Source organism: Entelurus aequoreus, linkage group LG04 (assembly GCF_033978785.1).
Source record: "Entelurus aequoreus isolate RoL-2023_Sb linkage group LG04, RoL_Eaeq_v1.1, whole genome shotgun sequence".
NCBI lineage: Eukaryota > Metazoa > Chordata > Actinopteri > Syngnathiformes > Syngnathidae > Entelurus > Entelurus aequoreus.
In genome coordinates, this window is record NC_084734.1 from 77948141 (window position 1) to 77973971 (window position 25831).

The following is a 25831-nucleotide window of genomic DNA, read 5'->3' on the forward strand; positions in this document are numbered from 1 at the left end:
TACTTCCAGAGTCCTTGGTTCCACATTCACCCTTATCGTACCACCATTTGTTTTTCAGCTTGTCTAAGATGCCTTGTTCACTGAGTTTCAATACTGCAAGGTTTACAGGAGTTCTTCACGTGGGAAATAACATAAATAACATTATATTATGTTATTTTATGTTATTCAACTTCTTTACTACTTACATACTTTACAAAGCGATAAAGCAGGGTTCCTGGCCAAGGCAACATGACAGAGCAGGCATTCTACCTATCACCCTTATGAACCCTAACCTACAGAGCCAGGACCTACCCATATCGCTTTGAGTAATCGGCAGACGCTGTTACAGGTGCGACGAGCAGGTACCTCAAGTACGATCTGCAAGTCTGTACTGTCTGGTTTTGGGGTGGGGCAGGGGATGCACTATAAGGGGTCTCTGGGCAGCATTTAACAGAAACAGTTCAAAAGGAGCTTTGTCTTAACCAAGAGAAACAATAATTGTAATCTTTGATTTTGACATTGTGCACATAATCAACTCAATTCGGGGATTCGAACGTGTCTGGTGTTGGCACCAGTTGTGATAACGATGTGCTGCATGAAAACAGGCCCTTTGGGTTGAGTTTTTTCTTGCCCTGATGTGGGATCTGAGCCGAAGATGTCGGTGTGGCTTGTGCAGCCCTTTGAGACATTCGTGATTAAGGGCTCTATAAGTAAACTTTGATTGATTGATAATAAAAACAGTGTTTCCACTAAGGGGCGAATACAGGATGATAATAATTACAACCGTTTAGGGAATTAATGGAATAAATCCACCTTATTTCATTACAAAAATACACTGCAGATAGACTTATAGTTTCTATTTACATTAACTGGCCACATATTTTTTGACAACTTTAAAAAATGTTTTGAGTTTCATTTCAAGGGGTACGGTGCATAAATTATTTTTTTACAGAGATAATTAAGCTTAGTTTTGACACAGTTAGCAAAATAAATTAAACACAGAAGAACCAAACTAAATTAGTGTATATACTCCAATTATAGCCAGGGTGTTTACAAAAGTGGCAAAAATGACATGTTAATTAGACCTGGGTGATAATTGAAGAGAGGCTGTTGAATATTAAATGATTTATTTAAAAAAATCATTATATATGATGACTTAAAATATATGAATATATTGTATAGCTAAGAGTTTATTATTATTTTACAGTTTTAGGTTTAGTTTATTTTTAATTTAAAAAATATTTAGTTTGCATGAGAAAGTGGAATGTATTGAAGTTAATTTGTGTCTTTATTTCCAAAGCTTTTTTTTTTTTTTTTTACATTGAATGTAATAGATTTTTTTTGCGTTTACAATTTTTTTTTCTGCTGACAATTTCTTTTGAGTAAAAATGTGTGAGCAAAACGCTTGTATTTAAAATAACATCTATTTTTAAAATGTAGTTCATAAAAATTCAATGCATAAACAAATCCTTGCAGATCAGATAAAATCGATCTATTGTTTTTTAAGACGATGTTGGGTCGACACCTATCTTCTGGAAAGCAAACTTGCCGAGCACAGATCGATGTCGATATATTGATTAATCGTTACACCCCAATGCACTACAATTAGTTGTATAACACCGAAAACTACAACCACAATAAATAAAACAAACACATAAATACAATCATATCTCTCTAAAAGTGTCATTTAAAGCTGAGCTTGATTATTTCATTGGTAAAGGCTGAATTCTTGCTACTGCTATTGTATTGGTCTTAATGTAGAGTATTGCATGAGTGAATGTATCTGATTTCATATCAATATAAAACAATAGCACAACCAAATAAATATCTACACCAGGTCTGGGCAATTATTTTGACTCGGGGGCCACATTTAGAGAATTTTTTTTTTCTGGGGGCTGGTATATCTATTTTTAGAAACACTAATACAAACCTCACAATAATGTCCGATTGAATGCTAAAAACGTTATGACAGACCGCCTTAAAAAACGTAATGGAATTTTACATTTTTATATAAACGATAAAACACTGAATATTCGGGCTGCGAATCTTTGGGTGTCCCACGATTCGATTCAATATCGATTCTTGGGGTCACGATTCGATTCAAAATCGATTTTTTTTTTCGATTCAACAGGATTCTCGATTCAAAAACGATATTTTCCCGATTCAAAACGATTCACTATTCATTCAATACATAGGATTTCAGCAGGATCTACCCCAGTCTGCTGACATGCAAGCAGAGTAGTAGATTTTTGTAAAACACTTTTATAATTGTAAAGGACAATGTTTTATCAACTGATTGCAATAATGTAATTTTGTTTAACTATTAAATGAATCAAAAATATGACTTATTTTATCTTTGTGAAAATATTGGACACAGTGTGTTGTCAAGCTTATGAGATGCGATGCAAGTGTAAGCCACTGTGACACTATTGTTCATTTTTTTTATTTTTTACAAATGTCTAACGATAATGTCAATGAGGGATTTTTAATCACTGCTATGTTGAAATTGTTACTAATATTGATACTGTTGTTGATAATATTCATTTTTGTTTCACTACTTTTGGGTTGTTCTGTGTCGTGTTTGTGTCTCCTCTCAATTGCTCTGTTTATTGCAGTTCTGAGTGTTGCTGGGTCGGGTTTGGTTTTGGAATTGGATTGCATTGTTATGGTGTTGCTGAGTATTGTTTTATTGGATTGACTAATAAAAAAATAAAGCATATACAAATAAAAATAAAAATAAAAATACAAAATACAAAATAAAAAAATAAAAATCTATTTTTTAAAAATGAGAATCGATTCTGAATCGCACAACGTGAGAATCGCGATTCGAATTCGAATCGATTTTTTCCCACACCCCTAACCTACACTGTAGCGCGGGATGAAGATGACATTTTCCATTCATACTTACAAGTGCAGGTCATATGTGGTTCCGCTCTACCTCCCAATAAAACATGAAAAGCAAATTGAAAATGAGCAAAACTAGTGCACTGATGAATGAGTGACATGAGGACTCCCTTCAGAAAGAAAGTGCCCTAAGGGGTCTGATGCAATACATAATGCAGAGAGAGAAGATTACACCACAGCATGCCTCAAAGCCAACCCTGAAAATCGCTCGGCGAGGAGCCGAGCATCGTTTTGGCTCATGGAGACATTGATTAACAATGCAATTACCCTATAACATGCTCTGTGTCTGAAACTCAATCTAGGCTGCACTGTATTGTGCTGGAGGACAGGGAGGAAGTGTGTATATGTGTGTGTGTGTGTGATGTCTATTACGAGCACGGGCTGTAAGCACGATGCAAGCAATGAACTGTTTGGAAGAGCGCGCTGGGGGCAACACTTAATCCAGGCCTCTCCAACGACTCCCGAAGAGGCCAAAATCAGCCAGCAAACAAGCACTGAGTACATACCTGTGTATTATAAAAAGATCAAAGATGGCATGATGGCTTCTGAGCATGCTCTCAGTCACACACAAAAAAAGAAACTTAATGAGCTAAGCGACTGGAGAACGCAGCAAGATTAGCAATGCAAATATTGAACAAAACGTGATTCAAGAGGGAACCTTAGAAGGACAATATTTAATCTATCTATGTGCCGACTCTTATGATGCTGCTAGGGGACCTATTATGCTCATTTCCGGCCCTTCTGGAGTTGCTCTGCATAATTCTCTATGTAAAAATAGCTCCATTTATCTTTTAGTGACCTTTTCTTCATCTTTTGTCTGAGCACCCTTATTTGCAAGAAATGACCTCTTAACACCATGTTCCTTTTTTTACTTGATTTGTCATGCATGCACTGTGCAAACATTGCCAGTGGGAGAGTCAGTTGGGATCATTTGAGGATTAACAAAGCAACAATAAACCGCAATGGGCAACGTTGTGATTCTTTTTATTGCCAGTACGGTGGTACCTCGGTTTTCATTACTAATCCTTTCCAAAGGGCCCGTTGAAATAACATGAATGTTGAAATACAAAACCCAAAACCAGTGAAGTTGGCACGTTGTGTAATTCGTAAATAAAAACAGAATATTTTCAAAAACAATAAATGTGGATACGTCAGACCACAGAACTTTTCCACTTTGCATCAGTCCATCTTAGATGAGCTCGGGCCCAGCGAAGCTGGCGGCGTTTCTGGGTGTTGTTGATAAATGATTGATTGATTGAGACTTTTATTAGTAGGTTGCACAGTGAAGTACATATTCCGTACAATTGACCACTAAATGGTAACACCCAAATAAGTTTTTCAACTTGTTTAAGTCGGGGTCCACTTAAATTGATTCATGATACAGATATATACTATCATATATACTATCATCATAATACAGTCATCACACATGGCTTTCGCTTTGCATAGTATAGTTTTAATGTAGCGACAAAATGTACTTACTAGACAGTGGTTTTCTGAAGTGTTCCTGAGCCCATGTGGTGATATCATTTACACACTGATGTCGGTTTTTGAGGCAGTATTGCCTGAGGGATCAAAGGTCCGTAATGTCATCGCTTACGTGCAGTGATTTCTCCAGATTCTCTGAACCTTTTGATGATGTTACGGACCGCAGATGGTGAACTTCCTAAATTCCTTGCAATAGCTTGTTAAGAAATGTTGTTCTTGAAACTATTTGTTCACAAAGTGGTGACCCTCGCCCCATCCTCGTTTGTGAATGACTGAGCATTTTATGGAAGCTGCTTTTATACCCAATCATGGCACCGCCCTGTTCCCAATTAGCCTGCACACCTGTGGGATGTTCCAAATAAGTGTTTGATGAGCATTCCTCAACTTTCTCAGTGTTTTTTGCCACTTCTGCCAGATTTTTTGAAACATGTTGCAGGCATCAAATTCCAAATGAGCTAATATTTGCAAAAAATGACACATTTTCCAGTTCGAAAGTAGCTTGTCTTTGCAGTCTATTCACATGAATATAGGTTGAAAATTATTAGGAAATCATTGTATTTTGTTTTTATTTACGATTTACACAACGTGCCAACTTCATTGGTTTTGGGTTTTGTAATTTATATCATTGGAAAAAAATTTTGAAACCCAAAAATGTTGACGCTAAACACTTTTTGCAAATAACAACCATAGTTTAACATGCAGGAAACAATGCAAAGTGCATGTACATAATGAGTGAAATTGCTAAATGAATGTTTAACATCACATATACATTTTTATTTAAGACTTTTGGACAGGGGTGGGGGGCACAAAAGCCCCCGCTGTACTTTTCTACTTCTTTCTTTCTTTAGGCATCCCAGACGCCTGCTATTTAGCGACATTTTTCAATTTTTCTTGCCCAGTGATTCTCAAACTGTAGTGGTACGCAGGCTTCATCAAATCATCAAGAATCACTTAAATACAGGGGTGTTCCGATGCCAATATGGCACTTTTTTGAGGTATTAATACCGGAGGGTACCTGTATACCATACTACTATGTATTTTGTAAGAAACCTCGGGTCTTCGACCTAAATAGAGCGCACAGGCAGTGTCTTTAAGGTTTATTGCCACTCTGTACTTCTTCCTACGTCCGTGTACACAGCGGCGTTTTAAAAAGTCATACATTTTACATTTTGAAACCGATACCGATAATTTTGATACCAATAATTTCCGATATCACATTTTAAAGCATTTATCGGCCGATAATATCGGCAGTCCGATATTATCGGACATCTCTATATTTTCTTTTTCTTTTGTTTTTCCAGTACACTTTTTTCTATTGAATGGAGGAGCTGTTTTTAATTGTGTACTGTATTAGTTTATCATCATTATTATTATATTTTATATTATTATTTTATATACGAAGTTGTATAACTTTTTTTACACACCAATGTGTTTAAAAAACGAGATTTTTGGTGAAATGTTTCGCCTAAAAACAAATCATAGGGCATTAGAAAGTCGAGGTACCACTCTATTCTGTAACAATGAGGTGAATTTAGATTGAAAGCAAGCTTTAAAAACCAAAATAACATATTACATAATAACAGCATGGCTTCTGTCAGCTGAATTCTTGCAAGTCAAACTGTAGACGTTAAATTGACCTTTAAATATTGAATTGTGTTGAGTTTAATACAAAAATAAAAACATACATAGATGACCTATATTTCTCTTAAGTTGCATCTTGAAGTGTAAGTCTGCTTAAATCAGGGGTGTCCAAAGTACGGCCCGGGGGCCATTTGCGGCCCGCAGCTAATTGTTTACCGGCCCGCCACACATTCTGGAAATGCTATTGCAAAAATTAAAGAAAACATTAAAAAAAGTGGAATGAGGTGAAATCTAACTAGAAAAAGTTGCAATGTTGACACAAAGCTGCCACGCAGGCTGTTTTTTTTCCCTTTTGTCTATCTTTATTTTCTTTTTTTTGCCATTGCTAAAAAAAAAAAAAAAATCAATGTTATAATGGATTATTGACCTATTCAAGGCTCCAATTATTTCAAATATTTCACTTTAAAATGTTTTATGTGGAAAATATTGCAGAAAATTAAATTAAACATCAACGTTTTCTTTGACTAAAGAGCGTAAAACAAACAAAATAATAGTTCTAACGTAAAATCAACAGATATATCTGAAGTTGATCTCATAACTTAAGTGTTGAAAGTAAAAAAAACACTATTAAAAATGTATCACTTTATATGAGTGGGGCACCTTTTGGATGCCACATATATTTAATGGGATTTTATTTATCTTTTCACTGTGATTACTCAAAAAATAATTATGAATTAAAATCAATGGTGTCCTGCATTATTGATCTTTTTACAGCTCTAATTACTTCACATCAAACATTGCTTTCTGAATGTTTTGGGCAGTGGGGGAAATACTGCATATTTCAGTTTTATTATAAAAAAACAAAGTTGTCTTTGACAGAAAAGGCCTAATTTTTTTTTACTTTATATCAACCTGGAGTTGATATACTGTGCATATTTACTGTAAGCGTTAAATAAATAAAAATAATAATAATTTGACTTGTTTTTAACATTTTAATGACTTAGACCCTTTATGGTCCCCGGAAGCCCTAAAGGTAAATTCAAAAAAAAAAAAATCCATATATTTTGTTATGGTTTGAAAATGAAAAATATCAAAATGGCCCCCGCATGCTTTATTTTTTCCGTGTGCGGCCCTCAGTGGAAAAAGTTTGGACACCCCTGGCTTAAATGTTTTAAAACATTAAATGTACCACAGTTACAACATACCGTGATTACTGCTAAACGATTGCTCTAATCGCTCTAATAACTTCCATTAGTGTTGTTTGTATACAACACTAATTCAAAACATTAGTTCAACATATTAAAGTTGCATCAACTTATTATAATGTAAGTATTGAGATAAACCTATGTTTGTATATTTCTCCAATTATTAATGTGCAACACAAGAATCAAACGTGTCTTTTTTCCCTACAAAATGAACGAGTCAGTGGCTTTCTCATGTGTTGATATCCAGGAGCACACATGCGGCATGGTGTGGCGTCAATAAATCAGGGATTTGTGCGTGCACAATGACAACACCACCTAATTGACTTTCCATCAACATGGTTCCTGTGGTCCATGCACGGTCCAGAATGGCATAACCACAGACTATAAGAGGAATTCACAGCTGCTTAGCTGTTCAGTTGTGGTCAAGGCCGATTCATGACGAATGGCGTTAAAGGTGTAATTACACAGCTGTGGTCCACAATTACCTGACCTATATTATCCCTTTTGAGGTGACAGCATCATTTGTCTTTACATTGACCTGTAATGTAACGACTTGAATGCAGCTGTCTTATATGTCTAATAACCCTCTAATTCAGTGAATCTAACACATATCTGAGTTATGTTATACTTGGTTGTCATGGTTGTAAAGGGGCTTAACACTTGCACTATTAGCTCCTGTAATGGGAAAATCATTCATTATTTGCCCACAAAAGAAGAAGACGATAGGGCGTGATCGTGGAAAGGGTCAAAAAAAGCAGAGTTATTAATGAGCGCCACAGTGCAATCGGGGCCCAAGGTGTTTCTTCAGATGACCCATTAAAAAACAAATCACAAGCCTTTAAATGTTAATTAGACTTCTCACGTTGCAATGTGCAATGCTTAGTCCCCTCAAGACGCCGCTGTTCCCCTTGCTTTCCATTGGCCTCAGTGGAGCCATTTTGACAATTGACGTAATTGGCCTCAGAACACAACGCTTCCGGATCTGGATGTGTACCACATGCTTACAATGCAAGCCATTTAGCAAAGTTTAGCTACTTATGTTAGCTTTTACTAATAATACTATTAGTAGTAGTAGTAGTAGTATTACTATTACATGTAACAACAGCATGACTGCAAATGGTTGGTCACTTTTCTGGAACTGATTTTGTGTGTTTGCGTGCGACAACTATGAACGCCAGTGATCTTATTTGTATTCACTTGAATTTACAACTGTTAGATATACACTACCGTTCAAAAGTTTGGGGTCACATTGAAATGTCCTTATTTTTGAAGGAAAAGCACTGTACTTTTCAATGAAGATAACTTTAAACTAGTCTTAACTTTAAAGAAATACACTCTATACTTTGCTAATGTGGTAAATGACTATTGTAGCTGCAAATGTCTGGTTTTTGGTGCAATATCTACATAGGTGTATAGAGGCCCATTTCCAGCAACTATCACTCCAGTGTTCTAATGGTACAATGTGTTTGCTCATTGGCTCAGAAGGCTAATTGATGATTAGAAAACCCTTGTTCAATCATGTTCACACATCTGAAAACAGTTTAGCTCGTTGAAGAAGCTACAAAACTGACCTTCCTTTGAGCAGTTTCAGTTTCTGGAGCATCACATTTGTGGGATCAATTAAACGCTCAAAATGGCCAGAAAAAGATAATTTTCATCTGAAACTCGACAGTCTATTTTTGTTCTTAGAAATGAAGGCTATTCCACAAAATTGTTTGGGTGACCCCAAACTTTTGAACGGTAGTGTAGTTGATATAGTTAAACAGTTTTGGCCGCCAATCTCGATCCGATTTTTTTGGCCTGCAAAATTATTTTAATTCCTGATGCATTACTTTGGCAATACATTATAGAACTGAACATGTTTTATAGCAAGTAACTAAAGAAAACATAATACAACGTTTATAAAGCTTATCTTATTACATTTAGAATTTGTTACATACATTTTTTTTAACAAAATAAAGTGGCTAGTGAACAATAACTAAACAAAAGCCAAAGCTATTGGCCCTCATTGAAATCATTTGGGTTTAGCCCTCAAAGTCATCCTGTATCCAGATACTTACTCCCCGAGTGTGTAAACAATAAAAAAAACTAACAAAAAAAAGGTTTTGTAATAAAAAGTTCAAGAAAAAAAAAGTTTTCTAATCACTTATCACTCATCATTTATATATACTGATACTATATCAGGTATTGATAGATGACATCTAGATCGATCACCCCTATTTTACATTACAGCTTTAGCAGTTAGCTCATTGTCCTTCTTGTCGGAGTGTGTGTGTGTATGTGTGTGTGTGTGTGTGTGTGTGTGTGTTTCTCAAATCAATATATTGATACTCTAGTTATTTCAGATAATGTATATCATTACCAGGAACACAGTTTAAAGTAATTAAATCATTAAGATTTTGTCTAAATGAAAAGTGATTGGTAGGAAAAAAATACATGTATAGTATAAGGCAGGGGTTGGGAACCTTTTTGGCAGAGAGAGCCATGAAAGCCAAAATATTTTAAAATGTATTTCCGTGAGAGCCATATAACACTGAATACAACTAAATGCGTACATTTTTAAGTAAGACCAACATTTTTAGAGTATAACAAGTATCTTATTCTTTTTAATAACATTGTTATTCTGAAGCTAACCAATAATAAATAAAATACTTCTTACCATTAATGCGACTTCTTGAACAGGTGCGGTAGAAAACGGATGGTTGGATTAAAATGCATGAGGGTGTTTTATATTTTGAACATTTTTTTAACACCAGCGGTATTATTCATTACTTAAAGTGTTAAGCAATGTCAGTTAAGATTTATCTGAGAGCCAGATGCAGTCATCAAAAGAGCCACATCTGGCTCGAGAGCCATAGGTTCCCTACCCCTGGTATAAGGTATATGACACTACACTAATCTCACATAGACAAAAAAAAAAAAAAAAGCCTAGATTTATTCAAGTAAAGTTTCCTAAATAATTCATCATTGAGGCGTCATTACATTATACACGGCAATTGCAATAAAACAGTCGTTGCAAACTGTTTATTTAAGGAAATTACTGGAAATAAAATGAGTCACTCAGTAGCAAGTGTATGTATCCTTTCATCGAAGGCTATTTGGAAACACTGCATACAGAGTTGAATATAAATAAAATAACACATTCATTGCAGAATAACGCCATCATTTGTTCAGCCCTCTGATTTTATATTGTTTGAAGATGATTCCTCAAGAGCAGCAACATTTGAAATAGACTACCTTTTAAGTTTTACCAGAAACATTACTTATATTTGCGCAAACTATCGGATAGATACTCGCCTGAATTTTACTTGGTCAACAGATCGGAAGGAAAAATCACTGGTATTGCACATCCCTAGTGTGTAGCCATTCCTTCTCCTCTAGTCTTCCAGTACTTGGAAGACACTTTATTTTCCACCTTGGTGGTTAGGATTTGTATCTTAGAAGCCGCTTCTCAACGGTGCCTTCAGGTTGCTCTCAACCGCGAGCCGGTGTTCTGGCATGACACGCACTCTCCTGGTATTCATGCAACTCCTGCCTATGTGTAACAAGGAATATGGACACGTAATTGTGTCTCCCTGAGTGTGCATCCCTTTTGAGGGAATAATTCACAGGAGTACAATTTGAACCATCTAAACACTGGGTGGCAAGGATCAGTTAAAAAAATGCAAATATCGGCCTCGACCCCAATGAGCTAGTTACAAATCTGCAGTTTTTTTTAAATTACTAAAGGCAATGTATGACAGTCGTTGTTGTTGTTGTTATATTTTTGGGTTGAAAAAAGTTCAGTTTTGAGGTGGAAACATACAGCAGCTTTAATGTTAACGCCGATAAGAATGGCTATCACTTGACTAAAGCTACATCCCAGACAAGTTGAGCTGCCCTACAGATGTTTAAGCGTGACTAAAAACAGCTCAAACTTCCACAACTGCAGGGCAGCATCTACACCTCAAATTCTGATTGGTGTGCACTTGATGTCACCAAATCTCCCGTTTGCTAAGCAGGGCTCCTTTGTATGAGCTGAAGCGTTAAGGTCTCCGACTATCATCAGTCAGTCGGGCAGCAGCAGGTTGTTCAGGGTGGACATTTGGTTCGGTTCCGGTTGGGTTGCTATAACAGCCTTGCCGATTACTCTGCACTGTAGTACCCGATTGTGGTGACATCGAGGCTGACCTTGGAGTCACCTCCCCCGCTGCCGCACTCTCCCTTGTCGTACCACCATTTGTTTTTCAATTTGTCCAAGAGGCCTTGCTCATTCAGTTTTAAAACTGCCAGGTTAACAGCATTTCTTGAAACGATAAAACATAACTTGTAAGAAAATGCACAGGTCCGTGAGAAATCTAATGCAAAGTAATGGGTTTACTTATAAGCATCAATGTGATAGGCAGCGGTGGTAGAGAGGCTACCACCACAGAACCAGGACAAATTGCGGTTTAAGAATTTAAGAAGAGATAAGAGGCTCGCTTAACGTAAAGACAGTGTTAAATCTTGGAAAAAAGGTGGCATGAAGGGTTACGTAGTTTAACAAACTGAAGTGTGCGGGATGGGGACACTGGTCATTGAGAAGAGAAGTAACAACAGCAGACATCATGCAATTAACATTTGTCACAAGTGACGGCACAGCTTTTAAAAGGCTAAATTGAAAAACCATTGAACTGTTAAATTAAAAGTGACAACACAACAGTCAGGTAGGACAACACACGGGACGGAAGGAGAGATCGAAGGGGGTGGGGGGGGGGAGAGAAGAGCAACGGGAAGAGAGACATAAATATGAAATTAGACTTAGACTTAACCATATCAATAGGATATGATCAGAACAGCATGTATAAAATCATTGAAAAGTTAGCAAAAAACCCTTTGTATCCAAGTGCATTGAAAAGCATACTACCGTTACCTGTGCTTCCATAAAAAAACAAGGAGGAGGAGACAATGACAACAAGGGGGTCATCAGGGTAGGTGGAATACTATAACAACATGGAGGATATTGTTATATTATTCCACCCACCTTAATGCTGAGCCTTTGGGCGTCGCCACACCGTAGCCTTTGGAGTCGAGGTTCCCGCCCACTTTCATGGTGTCGCACGGCTTCCGCTGCTCGATGTACTCATTCATGGTGGACTCCAGGAGAAAGGCGAACTTGCCCTTTGACTTTCGTACCCGGGCCACGCCATCGGGGGTGGTCTTAACAAACACTGAGGGCTCAGCCGATTTCATGTACGACCACATCTTCTCGTACACGGCTATTTTGGATCGCTGTGCGGAGAGGGAGCACAAGGGAAGAACGGGTTCAGAAGCACATAGATGTCTGTCACGTGTCCAATGGATTTTGTAGGATTTTGAGCTTAATGATCACTTGATTGACAGTGGTGTTAAGAAGTACTTAAAGACATCCTTTAAAACCTCTGTGATATCTTCAAATACTCCCACAAAAGATCTGCTTTGTAAAGTTAGTAAGATCATGAAGCACAATAATTGACAAAAGTCCATTTCTCTTGATTGGCCCATCACATCTACAGATGCGTAATTAAAGATTGTACAAGCACTTCATTTTTCTCATGTTTGAAATTAACATATACAGCAGGGGTCACCAACGCGGTGCCCGCGGGCACCAGGTAGCCCGTAAGGACCAGATGAGTAGCCCGCTGGCCTGTTTTAAAAATAGCTCAAATAGCAGTACTTACCAGTGAGCTGCCTCTATTTTTTAAATTGTATTTATTTACTAGCAAGCTGGTCTCGCTTTGCTCGACATTTTTAATTCTAAGAGAGACAAAACTCAAATAGAATTTGAAAATCCAAGAAAATATTTTAAAGACTTGGTCTTCACTAACTGACAAAGAAACAGATAACAGATTTGGTGTCCAGTTCAAAGTGTGACATGATTTATTTAAAAATTTGAGAGTTGACTTTTGTATTTTACATGAGTTATTATTTGTACAAACATGGTGCAAAGTAATTCATGATTTGTTCAAAAATGTTAGTGGCTAGCTAGTTAAAATGGGATATTGTGATTTCACAAGACTGTCTTAGAAGTGATCATTTGAAAATGTTCAATTTGAGAAATGTGCACTTAGAGAAAATATAAAAATAAAGTGTTGCATATTGATATTTATCTGTTTCTATATATATTTATTGTGAGAAATCATTAAGATGATCAGTATTTCCACAAAGATAAATATCATTAGTTATTAATAATAACATAGAGTTAAAGGTAAATTGAGCAAATTGGCTATTTCTGGCAATTTATTTAAGTGTGTATCAAACTGGTAGCCCTTCGCATTAATCAGTACCCAAGAAGTAGCTCTTGGTTTCATAAAGGTTGGTAACCCCTGATATACAGTATAAGTCAGTGCAATTCAACTTGCAGCCCGGGGGCCAAATCCGGCCCGATAATGACACCTTACCACCCATGCGAGTTCAGTTCAAAACATGGGAGACAAAGATTTTTGCAGCATATTACCAAAACCACTAAGTATTCCTGTTGTATAGAGGAACTTAGACCAGTGTAAACACATGGACAGATCATTGCATTGACATTTTACCTTGCTTGAAAACAGAACACTGGGGTCTAAACTTGTGATTTACATACCTGCCATGGGACGTTCCTCAAGGCACCCCTTTATGTCCTCTCCTTTTTGGGAGTCACACATTTAGGTGTTGCTGTAGCTTGTTTACTTCGGATACAGTCAATAGTCTTTATGTTCAACTTCTTCAGTTATACTAGTGGTGTTCCTCAAGGTTCCATTTTAGGTCCTGTCTTTATACATCATTTGGGCTATTCGACTGGTAGCCCGCGAGTTCAGTCCAAAAAACTTGCGAGAGACTCACATTTTTGCGGCAGATTCTTAAAAATACCAGAGCGTTCCTGTAGTTCTAACAAAATAAAGACAGAAATCTAGTCCGTCCCCTGGTCCTTAGCTTTCTGGAAATGTGGCCCCGAAAACAATTAAATTGAATATCCCCTGGTATTTGTATTGTTAAGTATTCCCATTCTACCTCTGGTATACCCTGCTAACTGTGACTCATTGTCTGTGTGCAGAAGGAGTAAGGCACGTTTCATGTACACCAGGGATCCTATCACCGAGTAACTCAAATGAGAATTCTCAAAGCGCCTTGGGTGAGGATTAGCTAGCCTGAAAATATGGGTGAGTCGAGCACTATCTATAATAAGCATCGATTAAATTATTCAATGGTGATGGATTTATTTTGGCATAAGGCTCTTCAGACAATTGCTAGTATAACAGTAATGAGCAAGTTTTCTGAAAGACAAAAAATATTATTGCATGCACTGCTGACTACTGTATATCTAATTCAAATATGAACCAGAAATAGACTGTTTTGGATCGTAATAAAAACAGGCAAAATGAAAGCAACTCAATGGTTTGAGGGTGGTAAAGACATATCCGTACGAGATATTCCCCTGTTTAGTGATAAATATATTTGCATGGAAAAGCAAATAATCACAAATACCTTACTGTTTTCAAAGCCAAAGCACACCCTTTCAGGTAATAGCGAGGGTAGCGGAATTTATCCCCTGGGAACATTGACAGTCTGCTCAAGGTCTCGTCCCTCCAATAATCAATCAAATAAATGTTACCCAATTCAAGAGCTTTAATCTGCTTGTAACACAACAGGGAATGTCAACAGATAAGCACAATCAATACAGGTTTCATCCACTGATAGAGGTTCCTCAGTCCGAAGTAGCAGAACGTCCATACGGAACTAAAAAAGATGGTTGTTTAAAACTCAATAAAAGGTAATTAGACTAAAAACTGATGCGATGGTTACACTTTTGCCTTTAGCATTTTAATATTGAACACTAAATATTGAAGTGGTCCAACTTGGGTGTTGCAGTCATGGTGTCCCATCTACACCTCCATGGGGTGTCCACATTTTTTGTATATCACTGTATTATATTTTTTGATTGATTGAGAAGTTTATTGACATCTTATAGAATTGAATCCATGTAATGCTTTAAAAAGGCAAATGGGTGGCACAAAAAGCCAAAAGGCTTGTTTCCATTGTGGTCCATTAAATATTCATCCCATCTATGTCCCATCTACACCTCCATGGGGTATCCATATTTTTTATATATCACTGTATTATATTTTTTGATTGATTGATCATTTATCATTGAAAAGTTTATCGACATCTTAAAGAATTTAATCCATGTAATGCTTTAAAAAGGCAAATGGGTGGCACAAAAAGCCAAAAGGCTTGTTTCCATTGTGGTCCATTAAATATTCATCACATTTGATACATTCACTAATAAAATATATATAACCTGTATCATGTATATAAGAAATTATGTAAAAAAATTGATAAATTATGTACATATACACAGTATACATGTCAGATGATTGGAAAGACAATATATACAAAAAATGTACATGACACTATTTACATGACTATGCACATGTTGACTCCAAGAGTGTGCAAAGCAGAATGAGACAATATATATACACTATAACCACATATAATGTAATTCATAACCTGTAATATAAACTAAAATAAACTAAAACACCTAATGGTTATATTTGTTTATGTTTTTTCTGTTTTTAGTTAGGGCTCTGGTACTAATAAGGATTAATCCAACACTGTTATTAATTTAACTTTAAAAAAATTAAATAACATATATATATAATAAAAATTAAATAACATGTATATATATAGTATATATATATATAAACATATATATATATATATATATATATATATATATATATATATATATATATATATATATTTATATATATATACTGTATATATATAGTATATATATATACTGTATATATATAGTATATATATATATATATATATAAACAGTATATATATATATATATATATATATATATATATATATATATATATATATATATATATATATATATATATATATATATATACATACACAATTGACGCATCTACAGTGCAGAGTGACTCAAAATCTCTAAAACAACAATGCATTTAGGACAGTTTGTTCAAGTCCTGTAGTGTTACTGTCGCGCATGCATACATGCATTTGAAGTTGATCTGGTAGTGACAGGCTGCAGAAGCAAACAAGTCAATATGGAAGACATTAAACAACATGTTGCCCCACTGCAAGGGTAATTTGAATACAAACAAAGCAGTACTAGTGAGTTATACACGCTCTGCGGGAAGGGGTTGTCTTTTCATTGAAGCCCTTCCATCCTGAAATAACACATAAATAACACAAATGGAATAGCAGGTCCGCATTAATGTCGATAAATGTTTGTTTATAACAAACATGAACATTTTAACATGAACATGATCCTCAAGGTGTTTAATGAACACATTAAGTGCATGTATATTCCCGTCGTTCTTTAGGGTCTTTGCTCATTAAAAAAAAAATAAAATAAAAAAAATAAAAATAGAATAAAATAAAATATATATATAGATAGATAGATAGATAAAAAACGAAGATGTATTTAACCATAAATAAGGCATTCCTTGTATTTAATCGGATTCAATGTTTGAATTGGTTGACAGCCTTTGTTTCTAAAAATGGAATATAAAGAACATCAACAACTGTGTTGTGTTGACATAGTGTCCCTCTTTTGCACCTCAATAACTGTTTTGCACCACAATTAAGCGGAACCATTGTGGCCTGGGCATGCGCCCTTTCTGTTAGAGTGATTCTCAAACTTTTTTCGCCAAGTACCACCTTGGAAAACACTTGGCTCTCTCCAAGTGCCACCATGATGACCACCATTAAAATACAGTAGCGTAGTAGGCCGAAGTATACATAAAAAACAAGGCATATGTTTTATTTAACAAGTGTATTTATTTATTTTTGACCACTATATCATTAGACACAATTTGAACAGTAACACTGTGTTTGAATTTATGAAAATAAAACACTACTTTAATCAAGTGATTATTTGGAATGCCACTAGATGGAGCCCGCGTAGCATTAGTGGTGCACCATAGTTTGAGAATCACTCTGTTCGAGGGTACATAGTTTGGATTTTGGCACCAAGCACTTTGGCTAGATCGGAACCAATCTAAGTCTGTGAGCATGAACTGATGAAGCCTGCTCAATTGGGAAGTGAAATGTCTAATACAAACTCAACAGTCCAGTTGCGAGAGATTGAATGCCTTGATTAAATCGAATGATTTTATCATAAAAAAGCTTTGATTGATATTATGTTGCTTTGATTAATAATAATTAAACTAATGAAAATCGATAAAACCCGGACTGCATAGAGTGTCTGGAACTTTAAATATGCTAACATTGTTATCAATCAATCAATCAATCAATGTTTATTTATATAGCCCTAAATCACATAGTTTTCGCAGGGCGGCTGCTATAGAGCACACATCAGAGCAGAAGAGTTGTTTTTAAACATTTTTTGCACACATGTTTCAACGTTGATGATGTGCATTTATTAGAAAAAAAGAACAATGATTATGGTACAATAAATTGTTTTGTTTATTTAAACTATTTTCCCCTAATATTTGCATTGAGGCTACAAAGTGTGTTTTATCCGATTACTGGATCAATCTGTACAAACTAATCAATATATTGCTCGATTACAAAAATAATTAACAGCCTCAGCCCTACCTAAGAATACAATGACCTGGATGGATGAGAATATCCATAGGCAATATGAAGAATAGGCAATGTACTGTACTAGTGTTCTAAAGTAATATAAATCTAAAAATAAATCAAGTGGTTGCAAAAAAAAACTTTTTGGTAAATTGTTTCACTCAGTGTTTAGTTTTAAACTGTTTTCATGCAAAATTGTATGAATTATATTGGTTTCTAGAGATTAACACATAACTCTAAATAATGATGTCAAATCAAACTTGATGATAAACTATTCTTCATTTGTATTGCACAGTTTTAATGCAGAGTGCATTACTTCACTTAACTAAATCAACAAAACACAAATGTAAATATTTACGGTAAATTTATTAATTTACAGTCGGGGCTTTGGTAATTATATACTTGCCAACGCTCCCGATTTTCCCGGGAGAGACCCGGGTTTCAATGCGTTCTCTTTATTTTCATGACTATTTACATTGTAGATTGTCACTGAAGGCATCACAACTATGAATCAACACATGTGGAGTTATGAACTTAACAAAAAAAGGTGAAATAACTGAAAACATGTTTTATATTCTAGTTTCATCAAAATAGCCACCCTTTGCTCCGATTACTTTTTTGCACATTCTTCATAACTCCACGTGTTCATTCATAGTTTTGATGCCTTCAGTGACAATCTACAATAAACAAAACACTTTGATTGAGAAGGTGTGTCCAAACTTTTGGCCTGTACTGTATATATGTATGCACTGTATTATATATATGTATGTATGTATGTATGTATATGACTCCCCAATTATGTCACTTAGCTGATTTCAGTGTATATGGCATGATCATCCCCACTCAATGTTTATCTATCTACACTATCTATGAATCTATAGCGTCTTTTAGTGTTGTCCTTCACTCTGATTTTTTTGTCCAATAGATGGATTTTTCCTTATGTCTATTAGTTTGACGGCAAGGCAAACAAATCAGTCTAGATGTGAGTTAGTTTGACCTTAGCTAAAACATCATTACGTCAGAAGGAAATATTTGTCTGTGCAAATCTCAAGTAATGAAGTTGAATACTATATCAACTTCAGTGATTGAGCATGCATATGGAGCTTTGTCCCTGTACATCATACAGATCAGACTCATCAGTGTCCCAAAAAGGTAATTTAACAGGAGCATAGTCATCTCTGATGCATCTCTTAACAAACAAACACATTAACCTTGACTTGGGAAAAGTGCTTTTCTGGCTCCAGTAATAAACCATGTTTGTAGGCATTTGTCACAGAGCATCAGACCAATTGTGAGCATGAGACGAGACAGTGGCATAACACAAATAAAAAAAACGTCTATATGATGAATGTCTGCCTGCGCAGATGAACATGCTTGAAGTCAGGACATTGGGCCCCATTCAGCAATAAGTTCCGAACTTTTCCTCTTATCTTTCTTCCTAAGTGATTTCCTAAGAGGAGTCTATTCAAATTCATGACGTGTTCTTAAACGCCCAAATTGTTCCCACCTGCTGTTCTTAAGTTGCTGAATGCCAAATGGTTAGCGCGCGCATGTCTATCATAATTTGCATACAAACACGCCCTTATTTCCCCAATATGCATATGTAAACACCCTTAATTCCGTAATTTGCATAGGTAAACGCCCTTATTTCCCCAATATGCATATGTAAACACCCTTAATTCCGTAATTTGCATAGGTAAACGCCCTTAATTCCCCATATAAGGGCACAATTCCGGCGGAAAAACCGACCATCAAACACACGGAGAAAACACAAACAGATTACAGAAGAGAAATTCGTATTTTTAAGAAGGGGCGGACAGTTCTCGGTAGCTTAAAGCGTTCGAATAAATATTCATCACTTCATACATGGTTGTAAAACATGCGCTCCCTCCCCAGGGCACGATCTGCGGCATCTTGCCATCTTGCAGCCTATCTATCTATCTATCTATCTATATACATATATATATATATATATATATATATATATATATATATATATATATATATATATATATATATATATATATATATATATATATATATATATATATATATATATACATACATACATACATATATACATATATATATATATATATATATATGTGTGGGAAAAAAATCACAAGACTACTTCATCTCTACAGGCCTGTTTCATGAGGGGTTCCCTCAATCATCAGGAGATTTTAATAGAAGCATTCACATACCATGGTTTATATAAGGCACAGAACGGGTAGGTACAGGCAGGCGTAGGGGTGTGGTGATTGGCTCATGTGTTACCTAGGAGGTGTTTCCGTCTGTGACGGCATGCTGATACAATTTCGCTGCGCTTGTTGAGGGATGACAGGTCTGGGCGGTATATAATAAACAGTTTCTCTTTTAAGCATAGGTTGCATCTTTTATTACCACTGTTGTAAGGTGTGCTGGATGCAATAATTTGCCATGTTATTGAATATTCAACATTATTGTCTTTGAGGTTCCAAATGTGCTTGCTGAGTTCTGTAGTATCCCGCAGGCTTTGGTTCCTGAAAGAAGCCTTGTGATTGTTCCATCTGGCTTTGAACTCTCCCTCGGTTAATCCTACATACGTGTCAGATGTGTTAATGTCCTTGCGTGTTACCTTTGATTGGTAAACGACTGATGTTTGTAAGCATATATATATATATATATATATATATATATATATATATATATATATATATATATATATATATATATATATATATATATATATATATATATGATATTAATGTAACATTAGACAATAGAAGTAATGGAACTTGTCACACTTAAGAACAAATTGGCCACCCTAAGAGTGCTCTTAACTTTAACTTTAACTTTAACTCTGGAGCACTCGTAGATTTTGTTGTTATTACCTACGAACAAATCCCAGCTAAGAAAATATTGGTGAATACAAAAATCTCCTTTAAAAACTTCGTAAGTGGGCCTAAGAACAAAATGTGTTCTTAAGAACGGTTGCTGAATGGGGCCCATTGAGTATTGTGGTATAATGCATATATGAGGATTGAGAGAAGAACTTGGACTTTAATGTGATGTTTTTGCTGACAATCTTATTATATGCGTAGAATTTGCCTGTGTCACAAAGCGTGGCAAGGACACTAGTTTAGAAGACGATTTCCCCAAAGACCCTGGCTCATCTTCGGAAAAGCTCCAAACGCCTTCTCAAATGAGGAGAAAAGAATGGATTTGGGCATTGATTACCGGCGACAGAGTGTGCTGTCTCAGTGCTTTATGAAGTCAATTCATCAATATCACAGCCTGGGAAGTGACACAACCAAAACCTAAACAGGCTGATTGCACAGCAAGTAAAGTCTCAACAGGGCTGTTTAAATGGGAATCAAACGGAATGTAAAAAAAACCAAGAAAACCTAGATATGTTTTGATTATACACTTTTAACTAACTCCTGATAATATAACTGCAACATCTTCTATTCAAGGAGAAGCTAAAGCACGGGTGTCAAATGTACGGCCCGCAGGCCTAAACAGGTTTCAAGTTTGCTTAGTACAAAAATAAACTGACATTTTTGAATGAAAGAAACTGCTGTTCTAAATGTGTCCACTGGATGTCACAATAGCAATTATTTGTATCCCCTGCTGCCCATAGCTCCGCCCCCTTGCCATGTTAGAGATAGAGGACTGGGGACACATTAGCTAGGCGCACATAAATATGCTGAAATAATATGCATTTCCCTTCAACTTCACGTGTGATTAATGACATAGGTCCAAATTCACAAGTTTTGTTGCAGATGATGCTACATTTGTAATAAAAAACATTATATTAGTACATCAGTTGAGCAAAATGTACATTAAAAACATCCTGTAATTTGATTTTGATATTATTATTCATTTGATCTTCTAATAGATTACACATTAAAGGCCTACTGAAACCCACTACTACTGACCACGCAGTCTGATAGTTTATATATCAATGATGAAATCTTAACATTGCAACACATGCCAATACGGCCGGGTTAGATTAGTAAAGTGCAATTTTAAATTTCCCGCAAAATATTCTGCTGAAAATGTCTCGGTATGATGACATTTGCGTGTGACGTCACGGATTGTAGCGGACATATTGGGACAGAATTGTGGCCAGCTATTAAGTCGTCTGTTTTCATCGCAAAATTCCACAGTATTCTGGACATCTGTGTTGGTGAATCTTTTGCAATTTGTTTAATGAACAATGAAGACAGCAAAGAAGAAAGCTGTAGGTGGGAAGCGGTGTATTAGCGGCCGGCTGCAGCAACACAACCAGGAGGACTTTGAGTTGGATAGCAGACGCGCTACCGTGAGTATGCAGCTTTGGCTTCCAAACATTTGATCGCTTGCCCGTACGTGCGTGCCGCTATGTGCATGTCACGTACGTAACTTTGGGGAAATATATGTGCTGTATGAACTTTACGGAGGTGAACGGTACTTTGGGCTGTGGGATTGAGTGTGTTGTGCGGGTGTTTAATTTGTATTGGCGGGTTATATGGACGGGAGGGGGGAGGTGTTTGTTATGCGGATTAATTTGTGGCATATTAAATATAAGCCTGGTTGTGTTGTGGCTAATAGAGTATATATATGTCTTTTGTTTATTTACTGTTTTAGTCATTCCCAGCTGAATATCTCACAGCATCTTCCCTATCTGAATCGCTTCCACTGCCCTCTAATCCTTCACTCTCACTTCCTCAACCAAAAATATTTCATCCTCGCTGAGCTATAAGAAAATTAGTTTGACATTTCTGAGCTAAAGGATATCACACCTTTTTCTAATTCTATTTGAGAAGGATGGCTGAATTACTGAACTATTTATTGGGTATTATATAATACAGATATAATGGTAGAGCGTTGTTCTACCTGTGGCTTTAATACATGCCATATAATTGGCCTGTTGCTAAGAGGGCGTCCCGTCATGCATATTTTGCACTACAATGAAACATCCGTTGGCTATTGTCCTGCTAATTTATGAGCCTACCTTGATGCTTATGGTCATAATGGTGCTAGAGCATAGTGTGAGTTCAAGAGGAGTCAGTGGGAAATACTATTCAGACTTTCTATATAGAAACACAAAGCAATTTCTAAAAAACATATGATTCCTACATTCATATAGACTGACTGGACACTTTATTAGGAACACCTGCTCTGGCTTATTGTTCAAAAGCAGAATTTTTGACACTCAGAAAAGTGTAAAAATAAGTTCAACCATAAACACAGACTGTGAGTGGGCCTGGGCTGTCAATAAATTAATTAACCGAAAGATACATGAAAATGAACTCGATAACTTTGCTAACATCGATAAATGATCTTGTCCCTGCGTGAGGGTTCATTCTGTGCATCGCTACTGACTACTGCAACACACTTCTTGTCAGGATCCCCAGCAAGAACATCCAGAAGCTGCAATACATACAAAATAGTGCTGCTAGGATCCTGATGAGAGTGCGGAAATATGACCATATCACACCAATTCTCAAATCCCTTCACTGGCTTCCTGTTCCACTCAAGATTGAATACAAAGTCTCCCTACTAACCCACCAGTGGCTCCATGGAAATGCCCTCCTCTACCTCAAAGAACTACTCACACCCAAATCCTCTGCACGGCACCTCCGCTCCGGACAGGCTAACCTCCTCCAACCTCAGAGGACAAAGCTACGAACAACGGGAGACCGGGCTTTCTGCTCCACCGCTCCCAGTCTGTGGAACGCTCTCCCTGACCACCTGAGGGCACCACAGACTGTGGATGCTTTTAAAAAAGGCTTAAAAACCCTTCTTTAAAAAAAATTAATGTTTAGATATATGCCTACTAGTTCTAGCTATTAGGCTGTTCTAGTTTTTATTGGTATTTATTTTTATTATCTTTTCATTTATTTATTTTATTTTTATTTTATTTTTTTATTGTTTTAATACACTGTAGCACTTTGAGGTTGTTTACTCAATGTAAAGTGATTTTTACAAATAAAATCTATTATTATTATTAGAGATGCCGATATTATCGGCCGATAAATGCTTTAAAATGTAATATCAGAAATTATCAGTTTCGTTTTTTTTTATTATCGGTATCGTTTTTTTTTTATTTTTTTTTAATTTTTTTTATTAAATCAACATAAACAACAGAAGATACACTTACAATTAGTGCACCAACCCAAAAAACCTCCCTCCCCCATTTACACTCATTCACACTTATTCACACAAAAGGGTTGTTTCTTTCTGTTATTAATATTCTGGTTCCTACATTATATATCAATATATATCAATACAGTCTGCAAGGGATACAGTCCGTAAGCACACACGATTGTGCGTGCTGCTGGTCCACTAACAGTACTAACCTTTAACAGTTAATTGTACACATTTTCATTAATTACTAGTTTCTATGTAACTGTTTTTATATTGTTTTACTTTCTTTTTTATTCAAGAAAATGTTTTTAATTAATTTATCTTATTTTATTTTATTATTCTTTTAAAAAAGGACCTTATCTTCACCATACCTGGTTGTCCAAATTAGTTATAATAATGTGTTAATTCCATGACTGTATATATCGGTATCAGTTGATATCGGTATCGGTTGATATCGGTATCGGTAATTAAAGAGTTGGACAATATCGGAATATCGGATATTGGCAAAAAGCCATTATCGGACATCCCTAATTATTATTATTATTATTATTATCGCTCTCAGCACCTGAGCGAACCACCTTGACAGTCATTCACAATCTTTGTCTCGGTGGGTGGAGCCTGGACCGCTGGGTTACACACACGATGCACGGATATAGCCTCGCTACTAAAAAGGTAACAATTATGAGAAAAAAGATGATTGCAAAGCCCAATGTCCTTTGTGGGAATACATTTGACTTCAAACTAAATGAAGGAGCAAGATGACCGTGCCCATCACCACGAACAAGCGAGCCAGTATCCTGAATTTGTTATAAAGTGATGTGAACAAAAAATATTTCCTGAAATGCAATTTTTGGTCTCAAAATAAAGCTAATAATAATATTTTTTATCTGCAATAATTAACACTATATCATCCAGCCAAATGTGTTATCGACCCAGGCCTACACGTTTGTGGAAACTTGATATTTTATTGTGTGGTGTTTCATTGTTTACATTCCCAAAATATGACAGTCAAGCTTTACCATTGGCCTGTGGAGAACTGGGACAACAGAGACTCTTACCAGGAGGACTTTGAGTTGGATACGCGCTACCGTGAGTACGCAGCTGCGGCTTCCAAACATTTGATCGCTTGCCCGTACGTGCGTGCCGCTATGTGCATGCCACGTACGTAACTTTGGGGACTTTGGGGAAATATATGTGCTGTATGAACTTTGCGGAGGTGAACGGTACTTTGGGCTGTGGGATTGAGTGTGTTGTGCGGGTGTTTGATTTGTATTGGCGGGTTATATGGACGGGAGGGGGGAGGTGTTTGTTATGCGGGATTAATTTGTGGCATATTAAATATAAGCCTGGTTGTGTTGTGGCTAATAGAGTATATATATGTCTTGTGTTTATTTACTGTTATAGTCATACCCAGCTGAATATCAGGTCCCACCCGCCTCTCACAGCATCTTCCCTATCTGAATCGCTTCCACTGCCCTCTAATCCTCCACTCTCACTTTCCTCATCCACAAATTTTTCATCCTCGCTCAAATTAATGGGTAAATCGTCGCTTTCTCGGTCCGAATCGCTCTCGCTGCTGGTGGCCATGATTGTAAACAATGTGCAGATGTGAGGAGCTCCACAACCTGCGACGTCACGCTACTTTCGGTACAGGCAAGGCTTTTTTTATCAGCGACCAAAAGTTGCGAACTTTATCGTCGATGTTCTCTACTAAATCCTTTCAGCAAAAATATGGCAATATCGCGAAATGTTCAAGTATGACACATAGAATGGACCTGCTATCCCCGTTTAAATAAGAAAATCTCATTTCAGTAGGCCTTTAAGGTTTTTTTGGGCTATATGTAAAAGTAGAAAGGTTATTTAAGTGCAGAATTAAAAAAGTAATTGTCCTCTCCATTCTAAATAACCACTTAATCTGTATTGATTCCAAATTACAGATCCCTCCCAGACCTCTGGCCACTACTCTTTGGACTATTGCCTGTTTAATTCTTCTCTT

The 25831-nt window shown here is 36.3% G+C and overlaps 1 protein-coding gene across 1 annotated transcript in view; it reads right to left on the minus strand.

Annotated features, from left to right (window-relative positions):
- Window positions 1-17: 17 nt before the first annotated feature.
- LOC133649042 (glutamate receptor 3-like) overlaps window positions 18-25831 on the minus strand; it is a 540266-nt gene continuing 514452 nt past the window's right edge. Inside the window, exons 13-15 of the mRNA XM_062045735.1 lie at window positions 12160-12407; window positions 11328-11442; window positions 18-113 (exon numbers count right to left, since the gene is read on the minus strand). Of these exons, the coding sequence (XP_061901719.1) occupies window positions 78-113; window positions 11328-11442; window positions 12160-12407 (399 nt within the window). The 3' untranslated portion in view covers window positions 18-77. The remainder of the gene's footprint in view (window positions 114-11327; window positions 11443-12159; window positions 12408-25831) is intronic.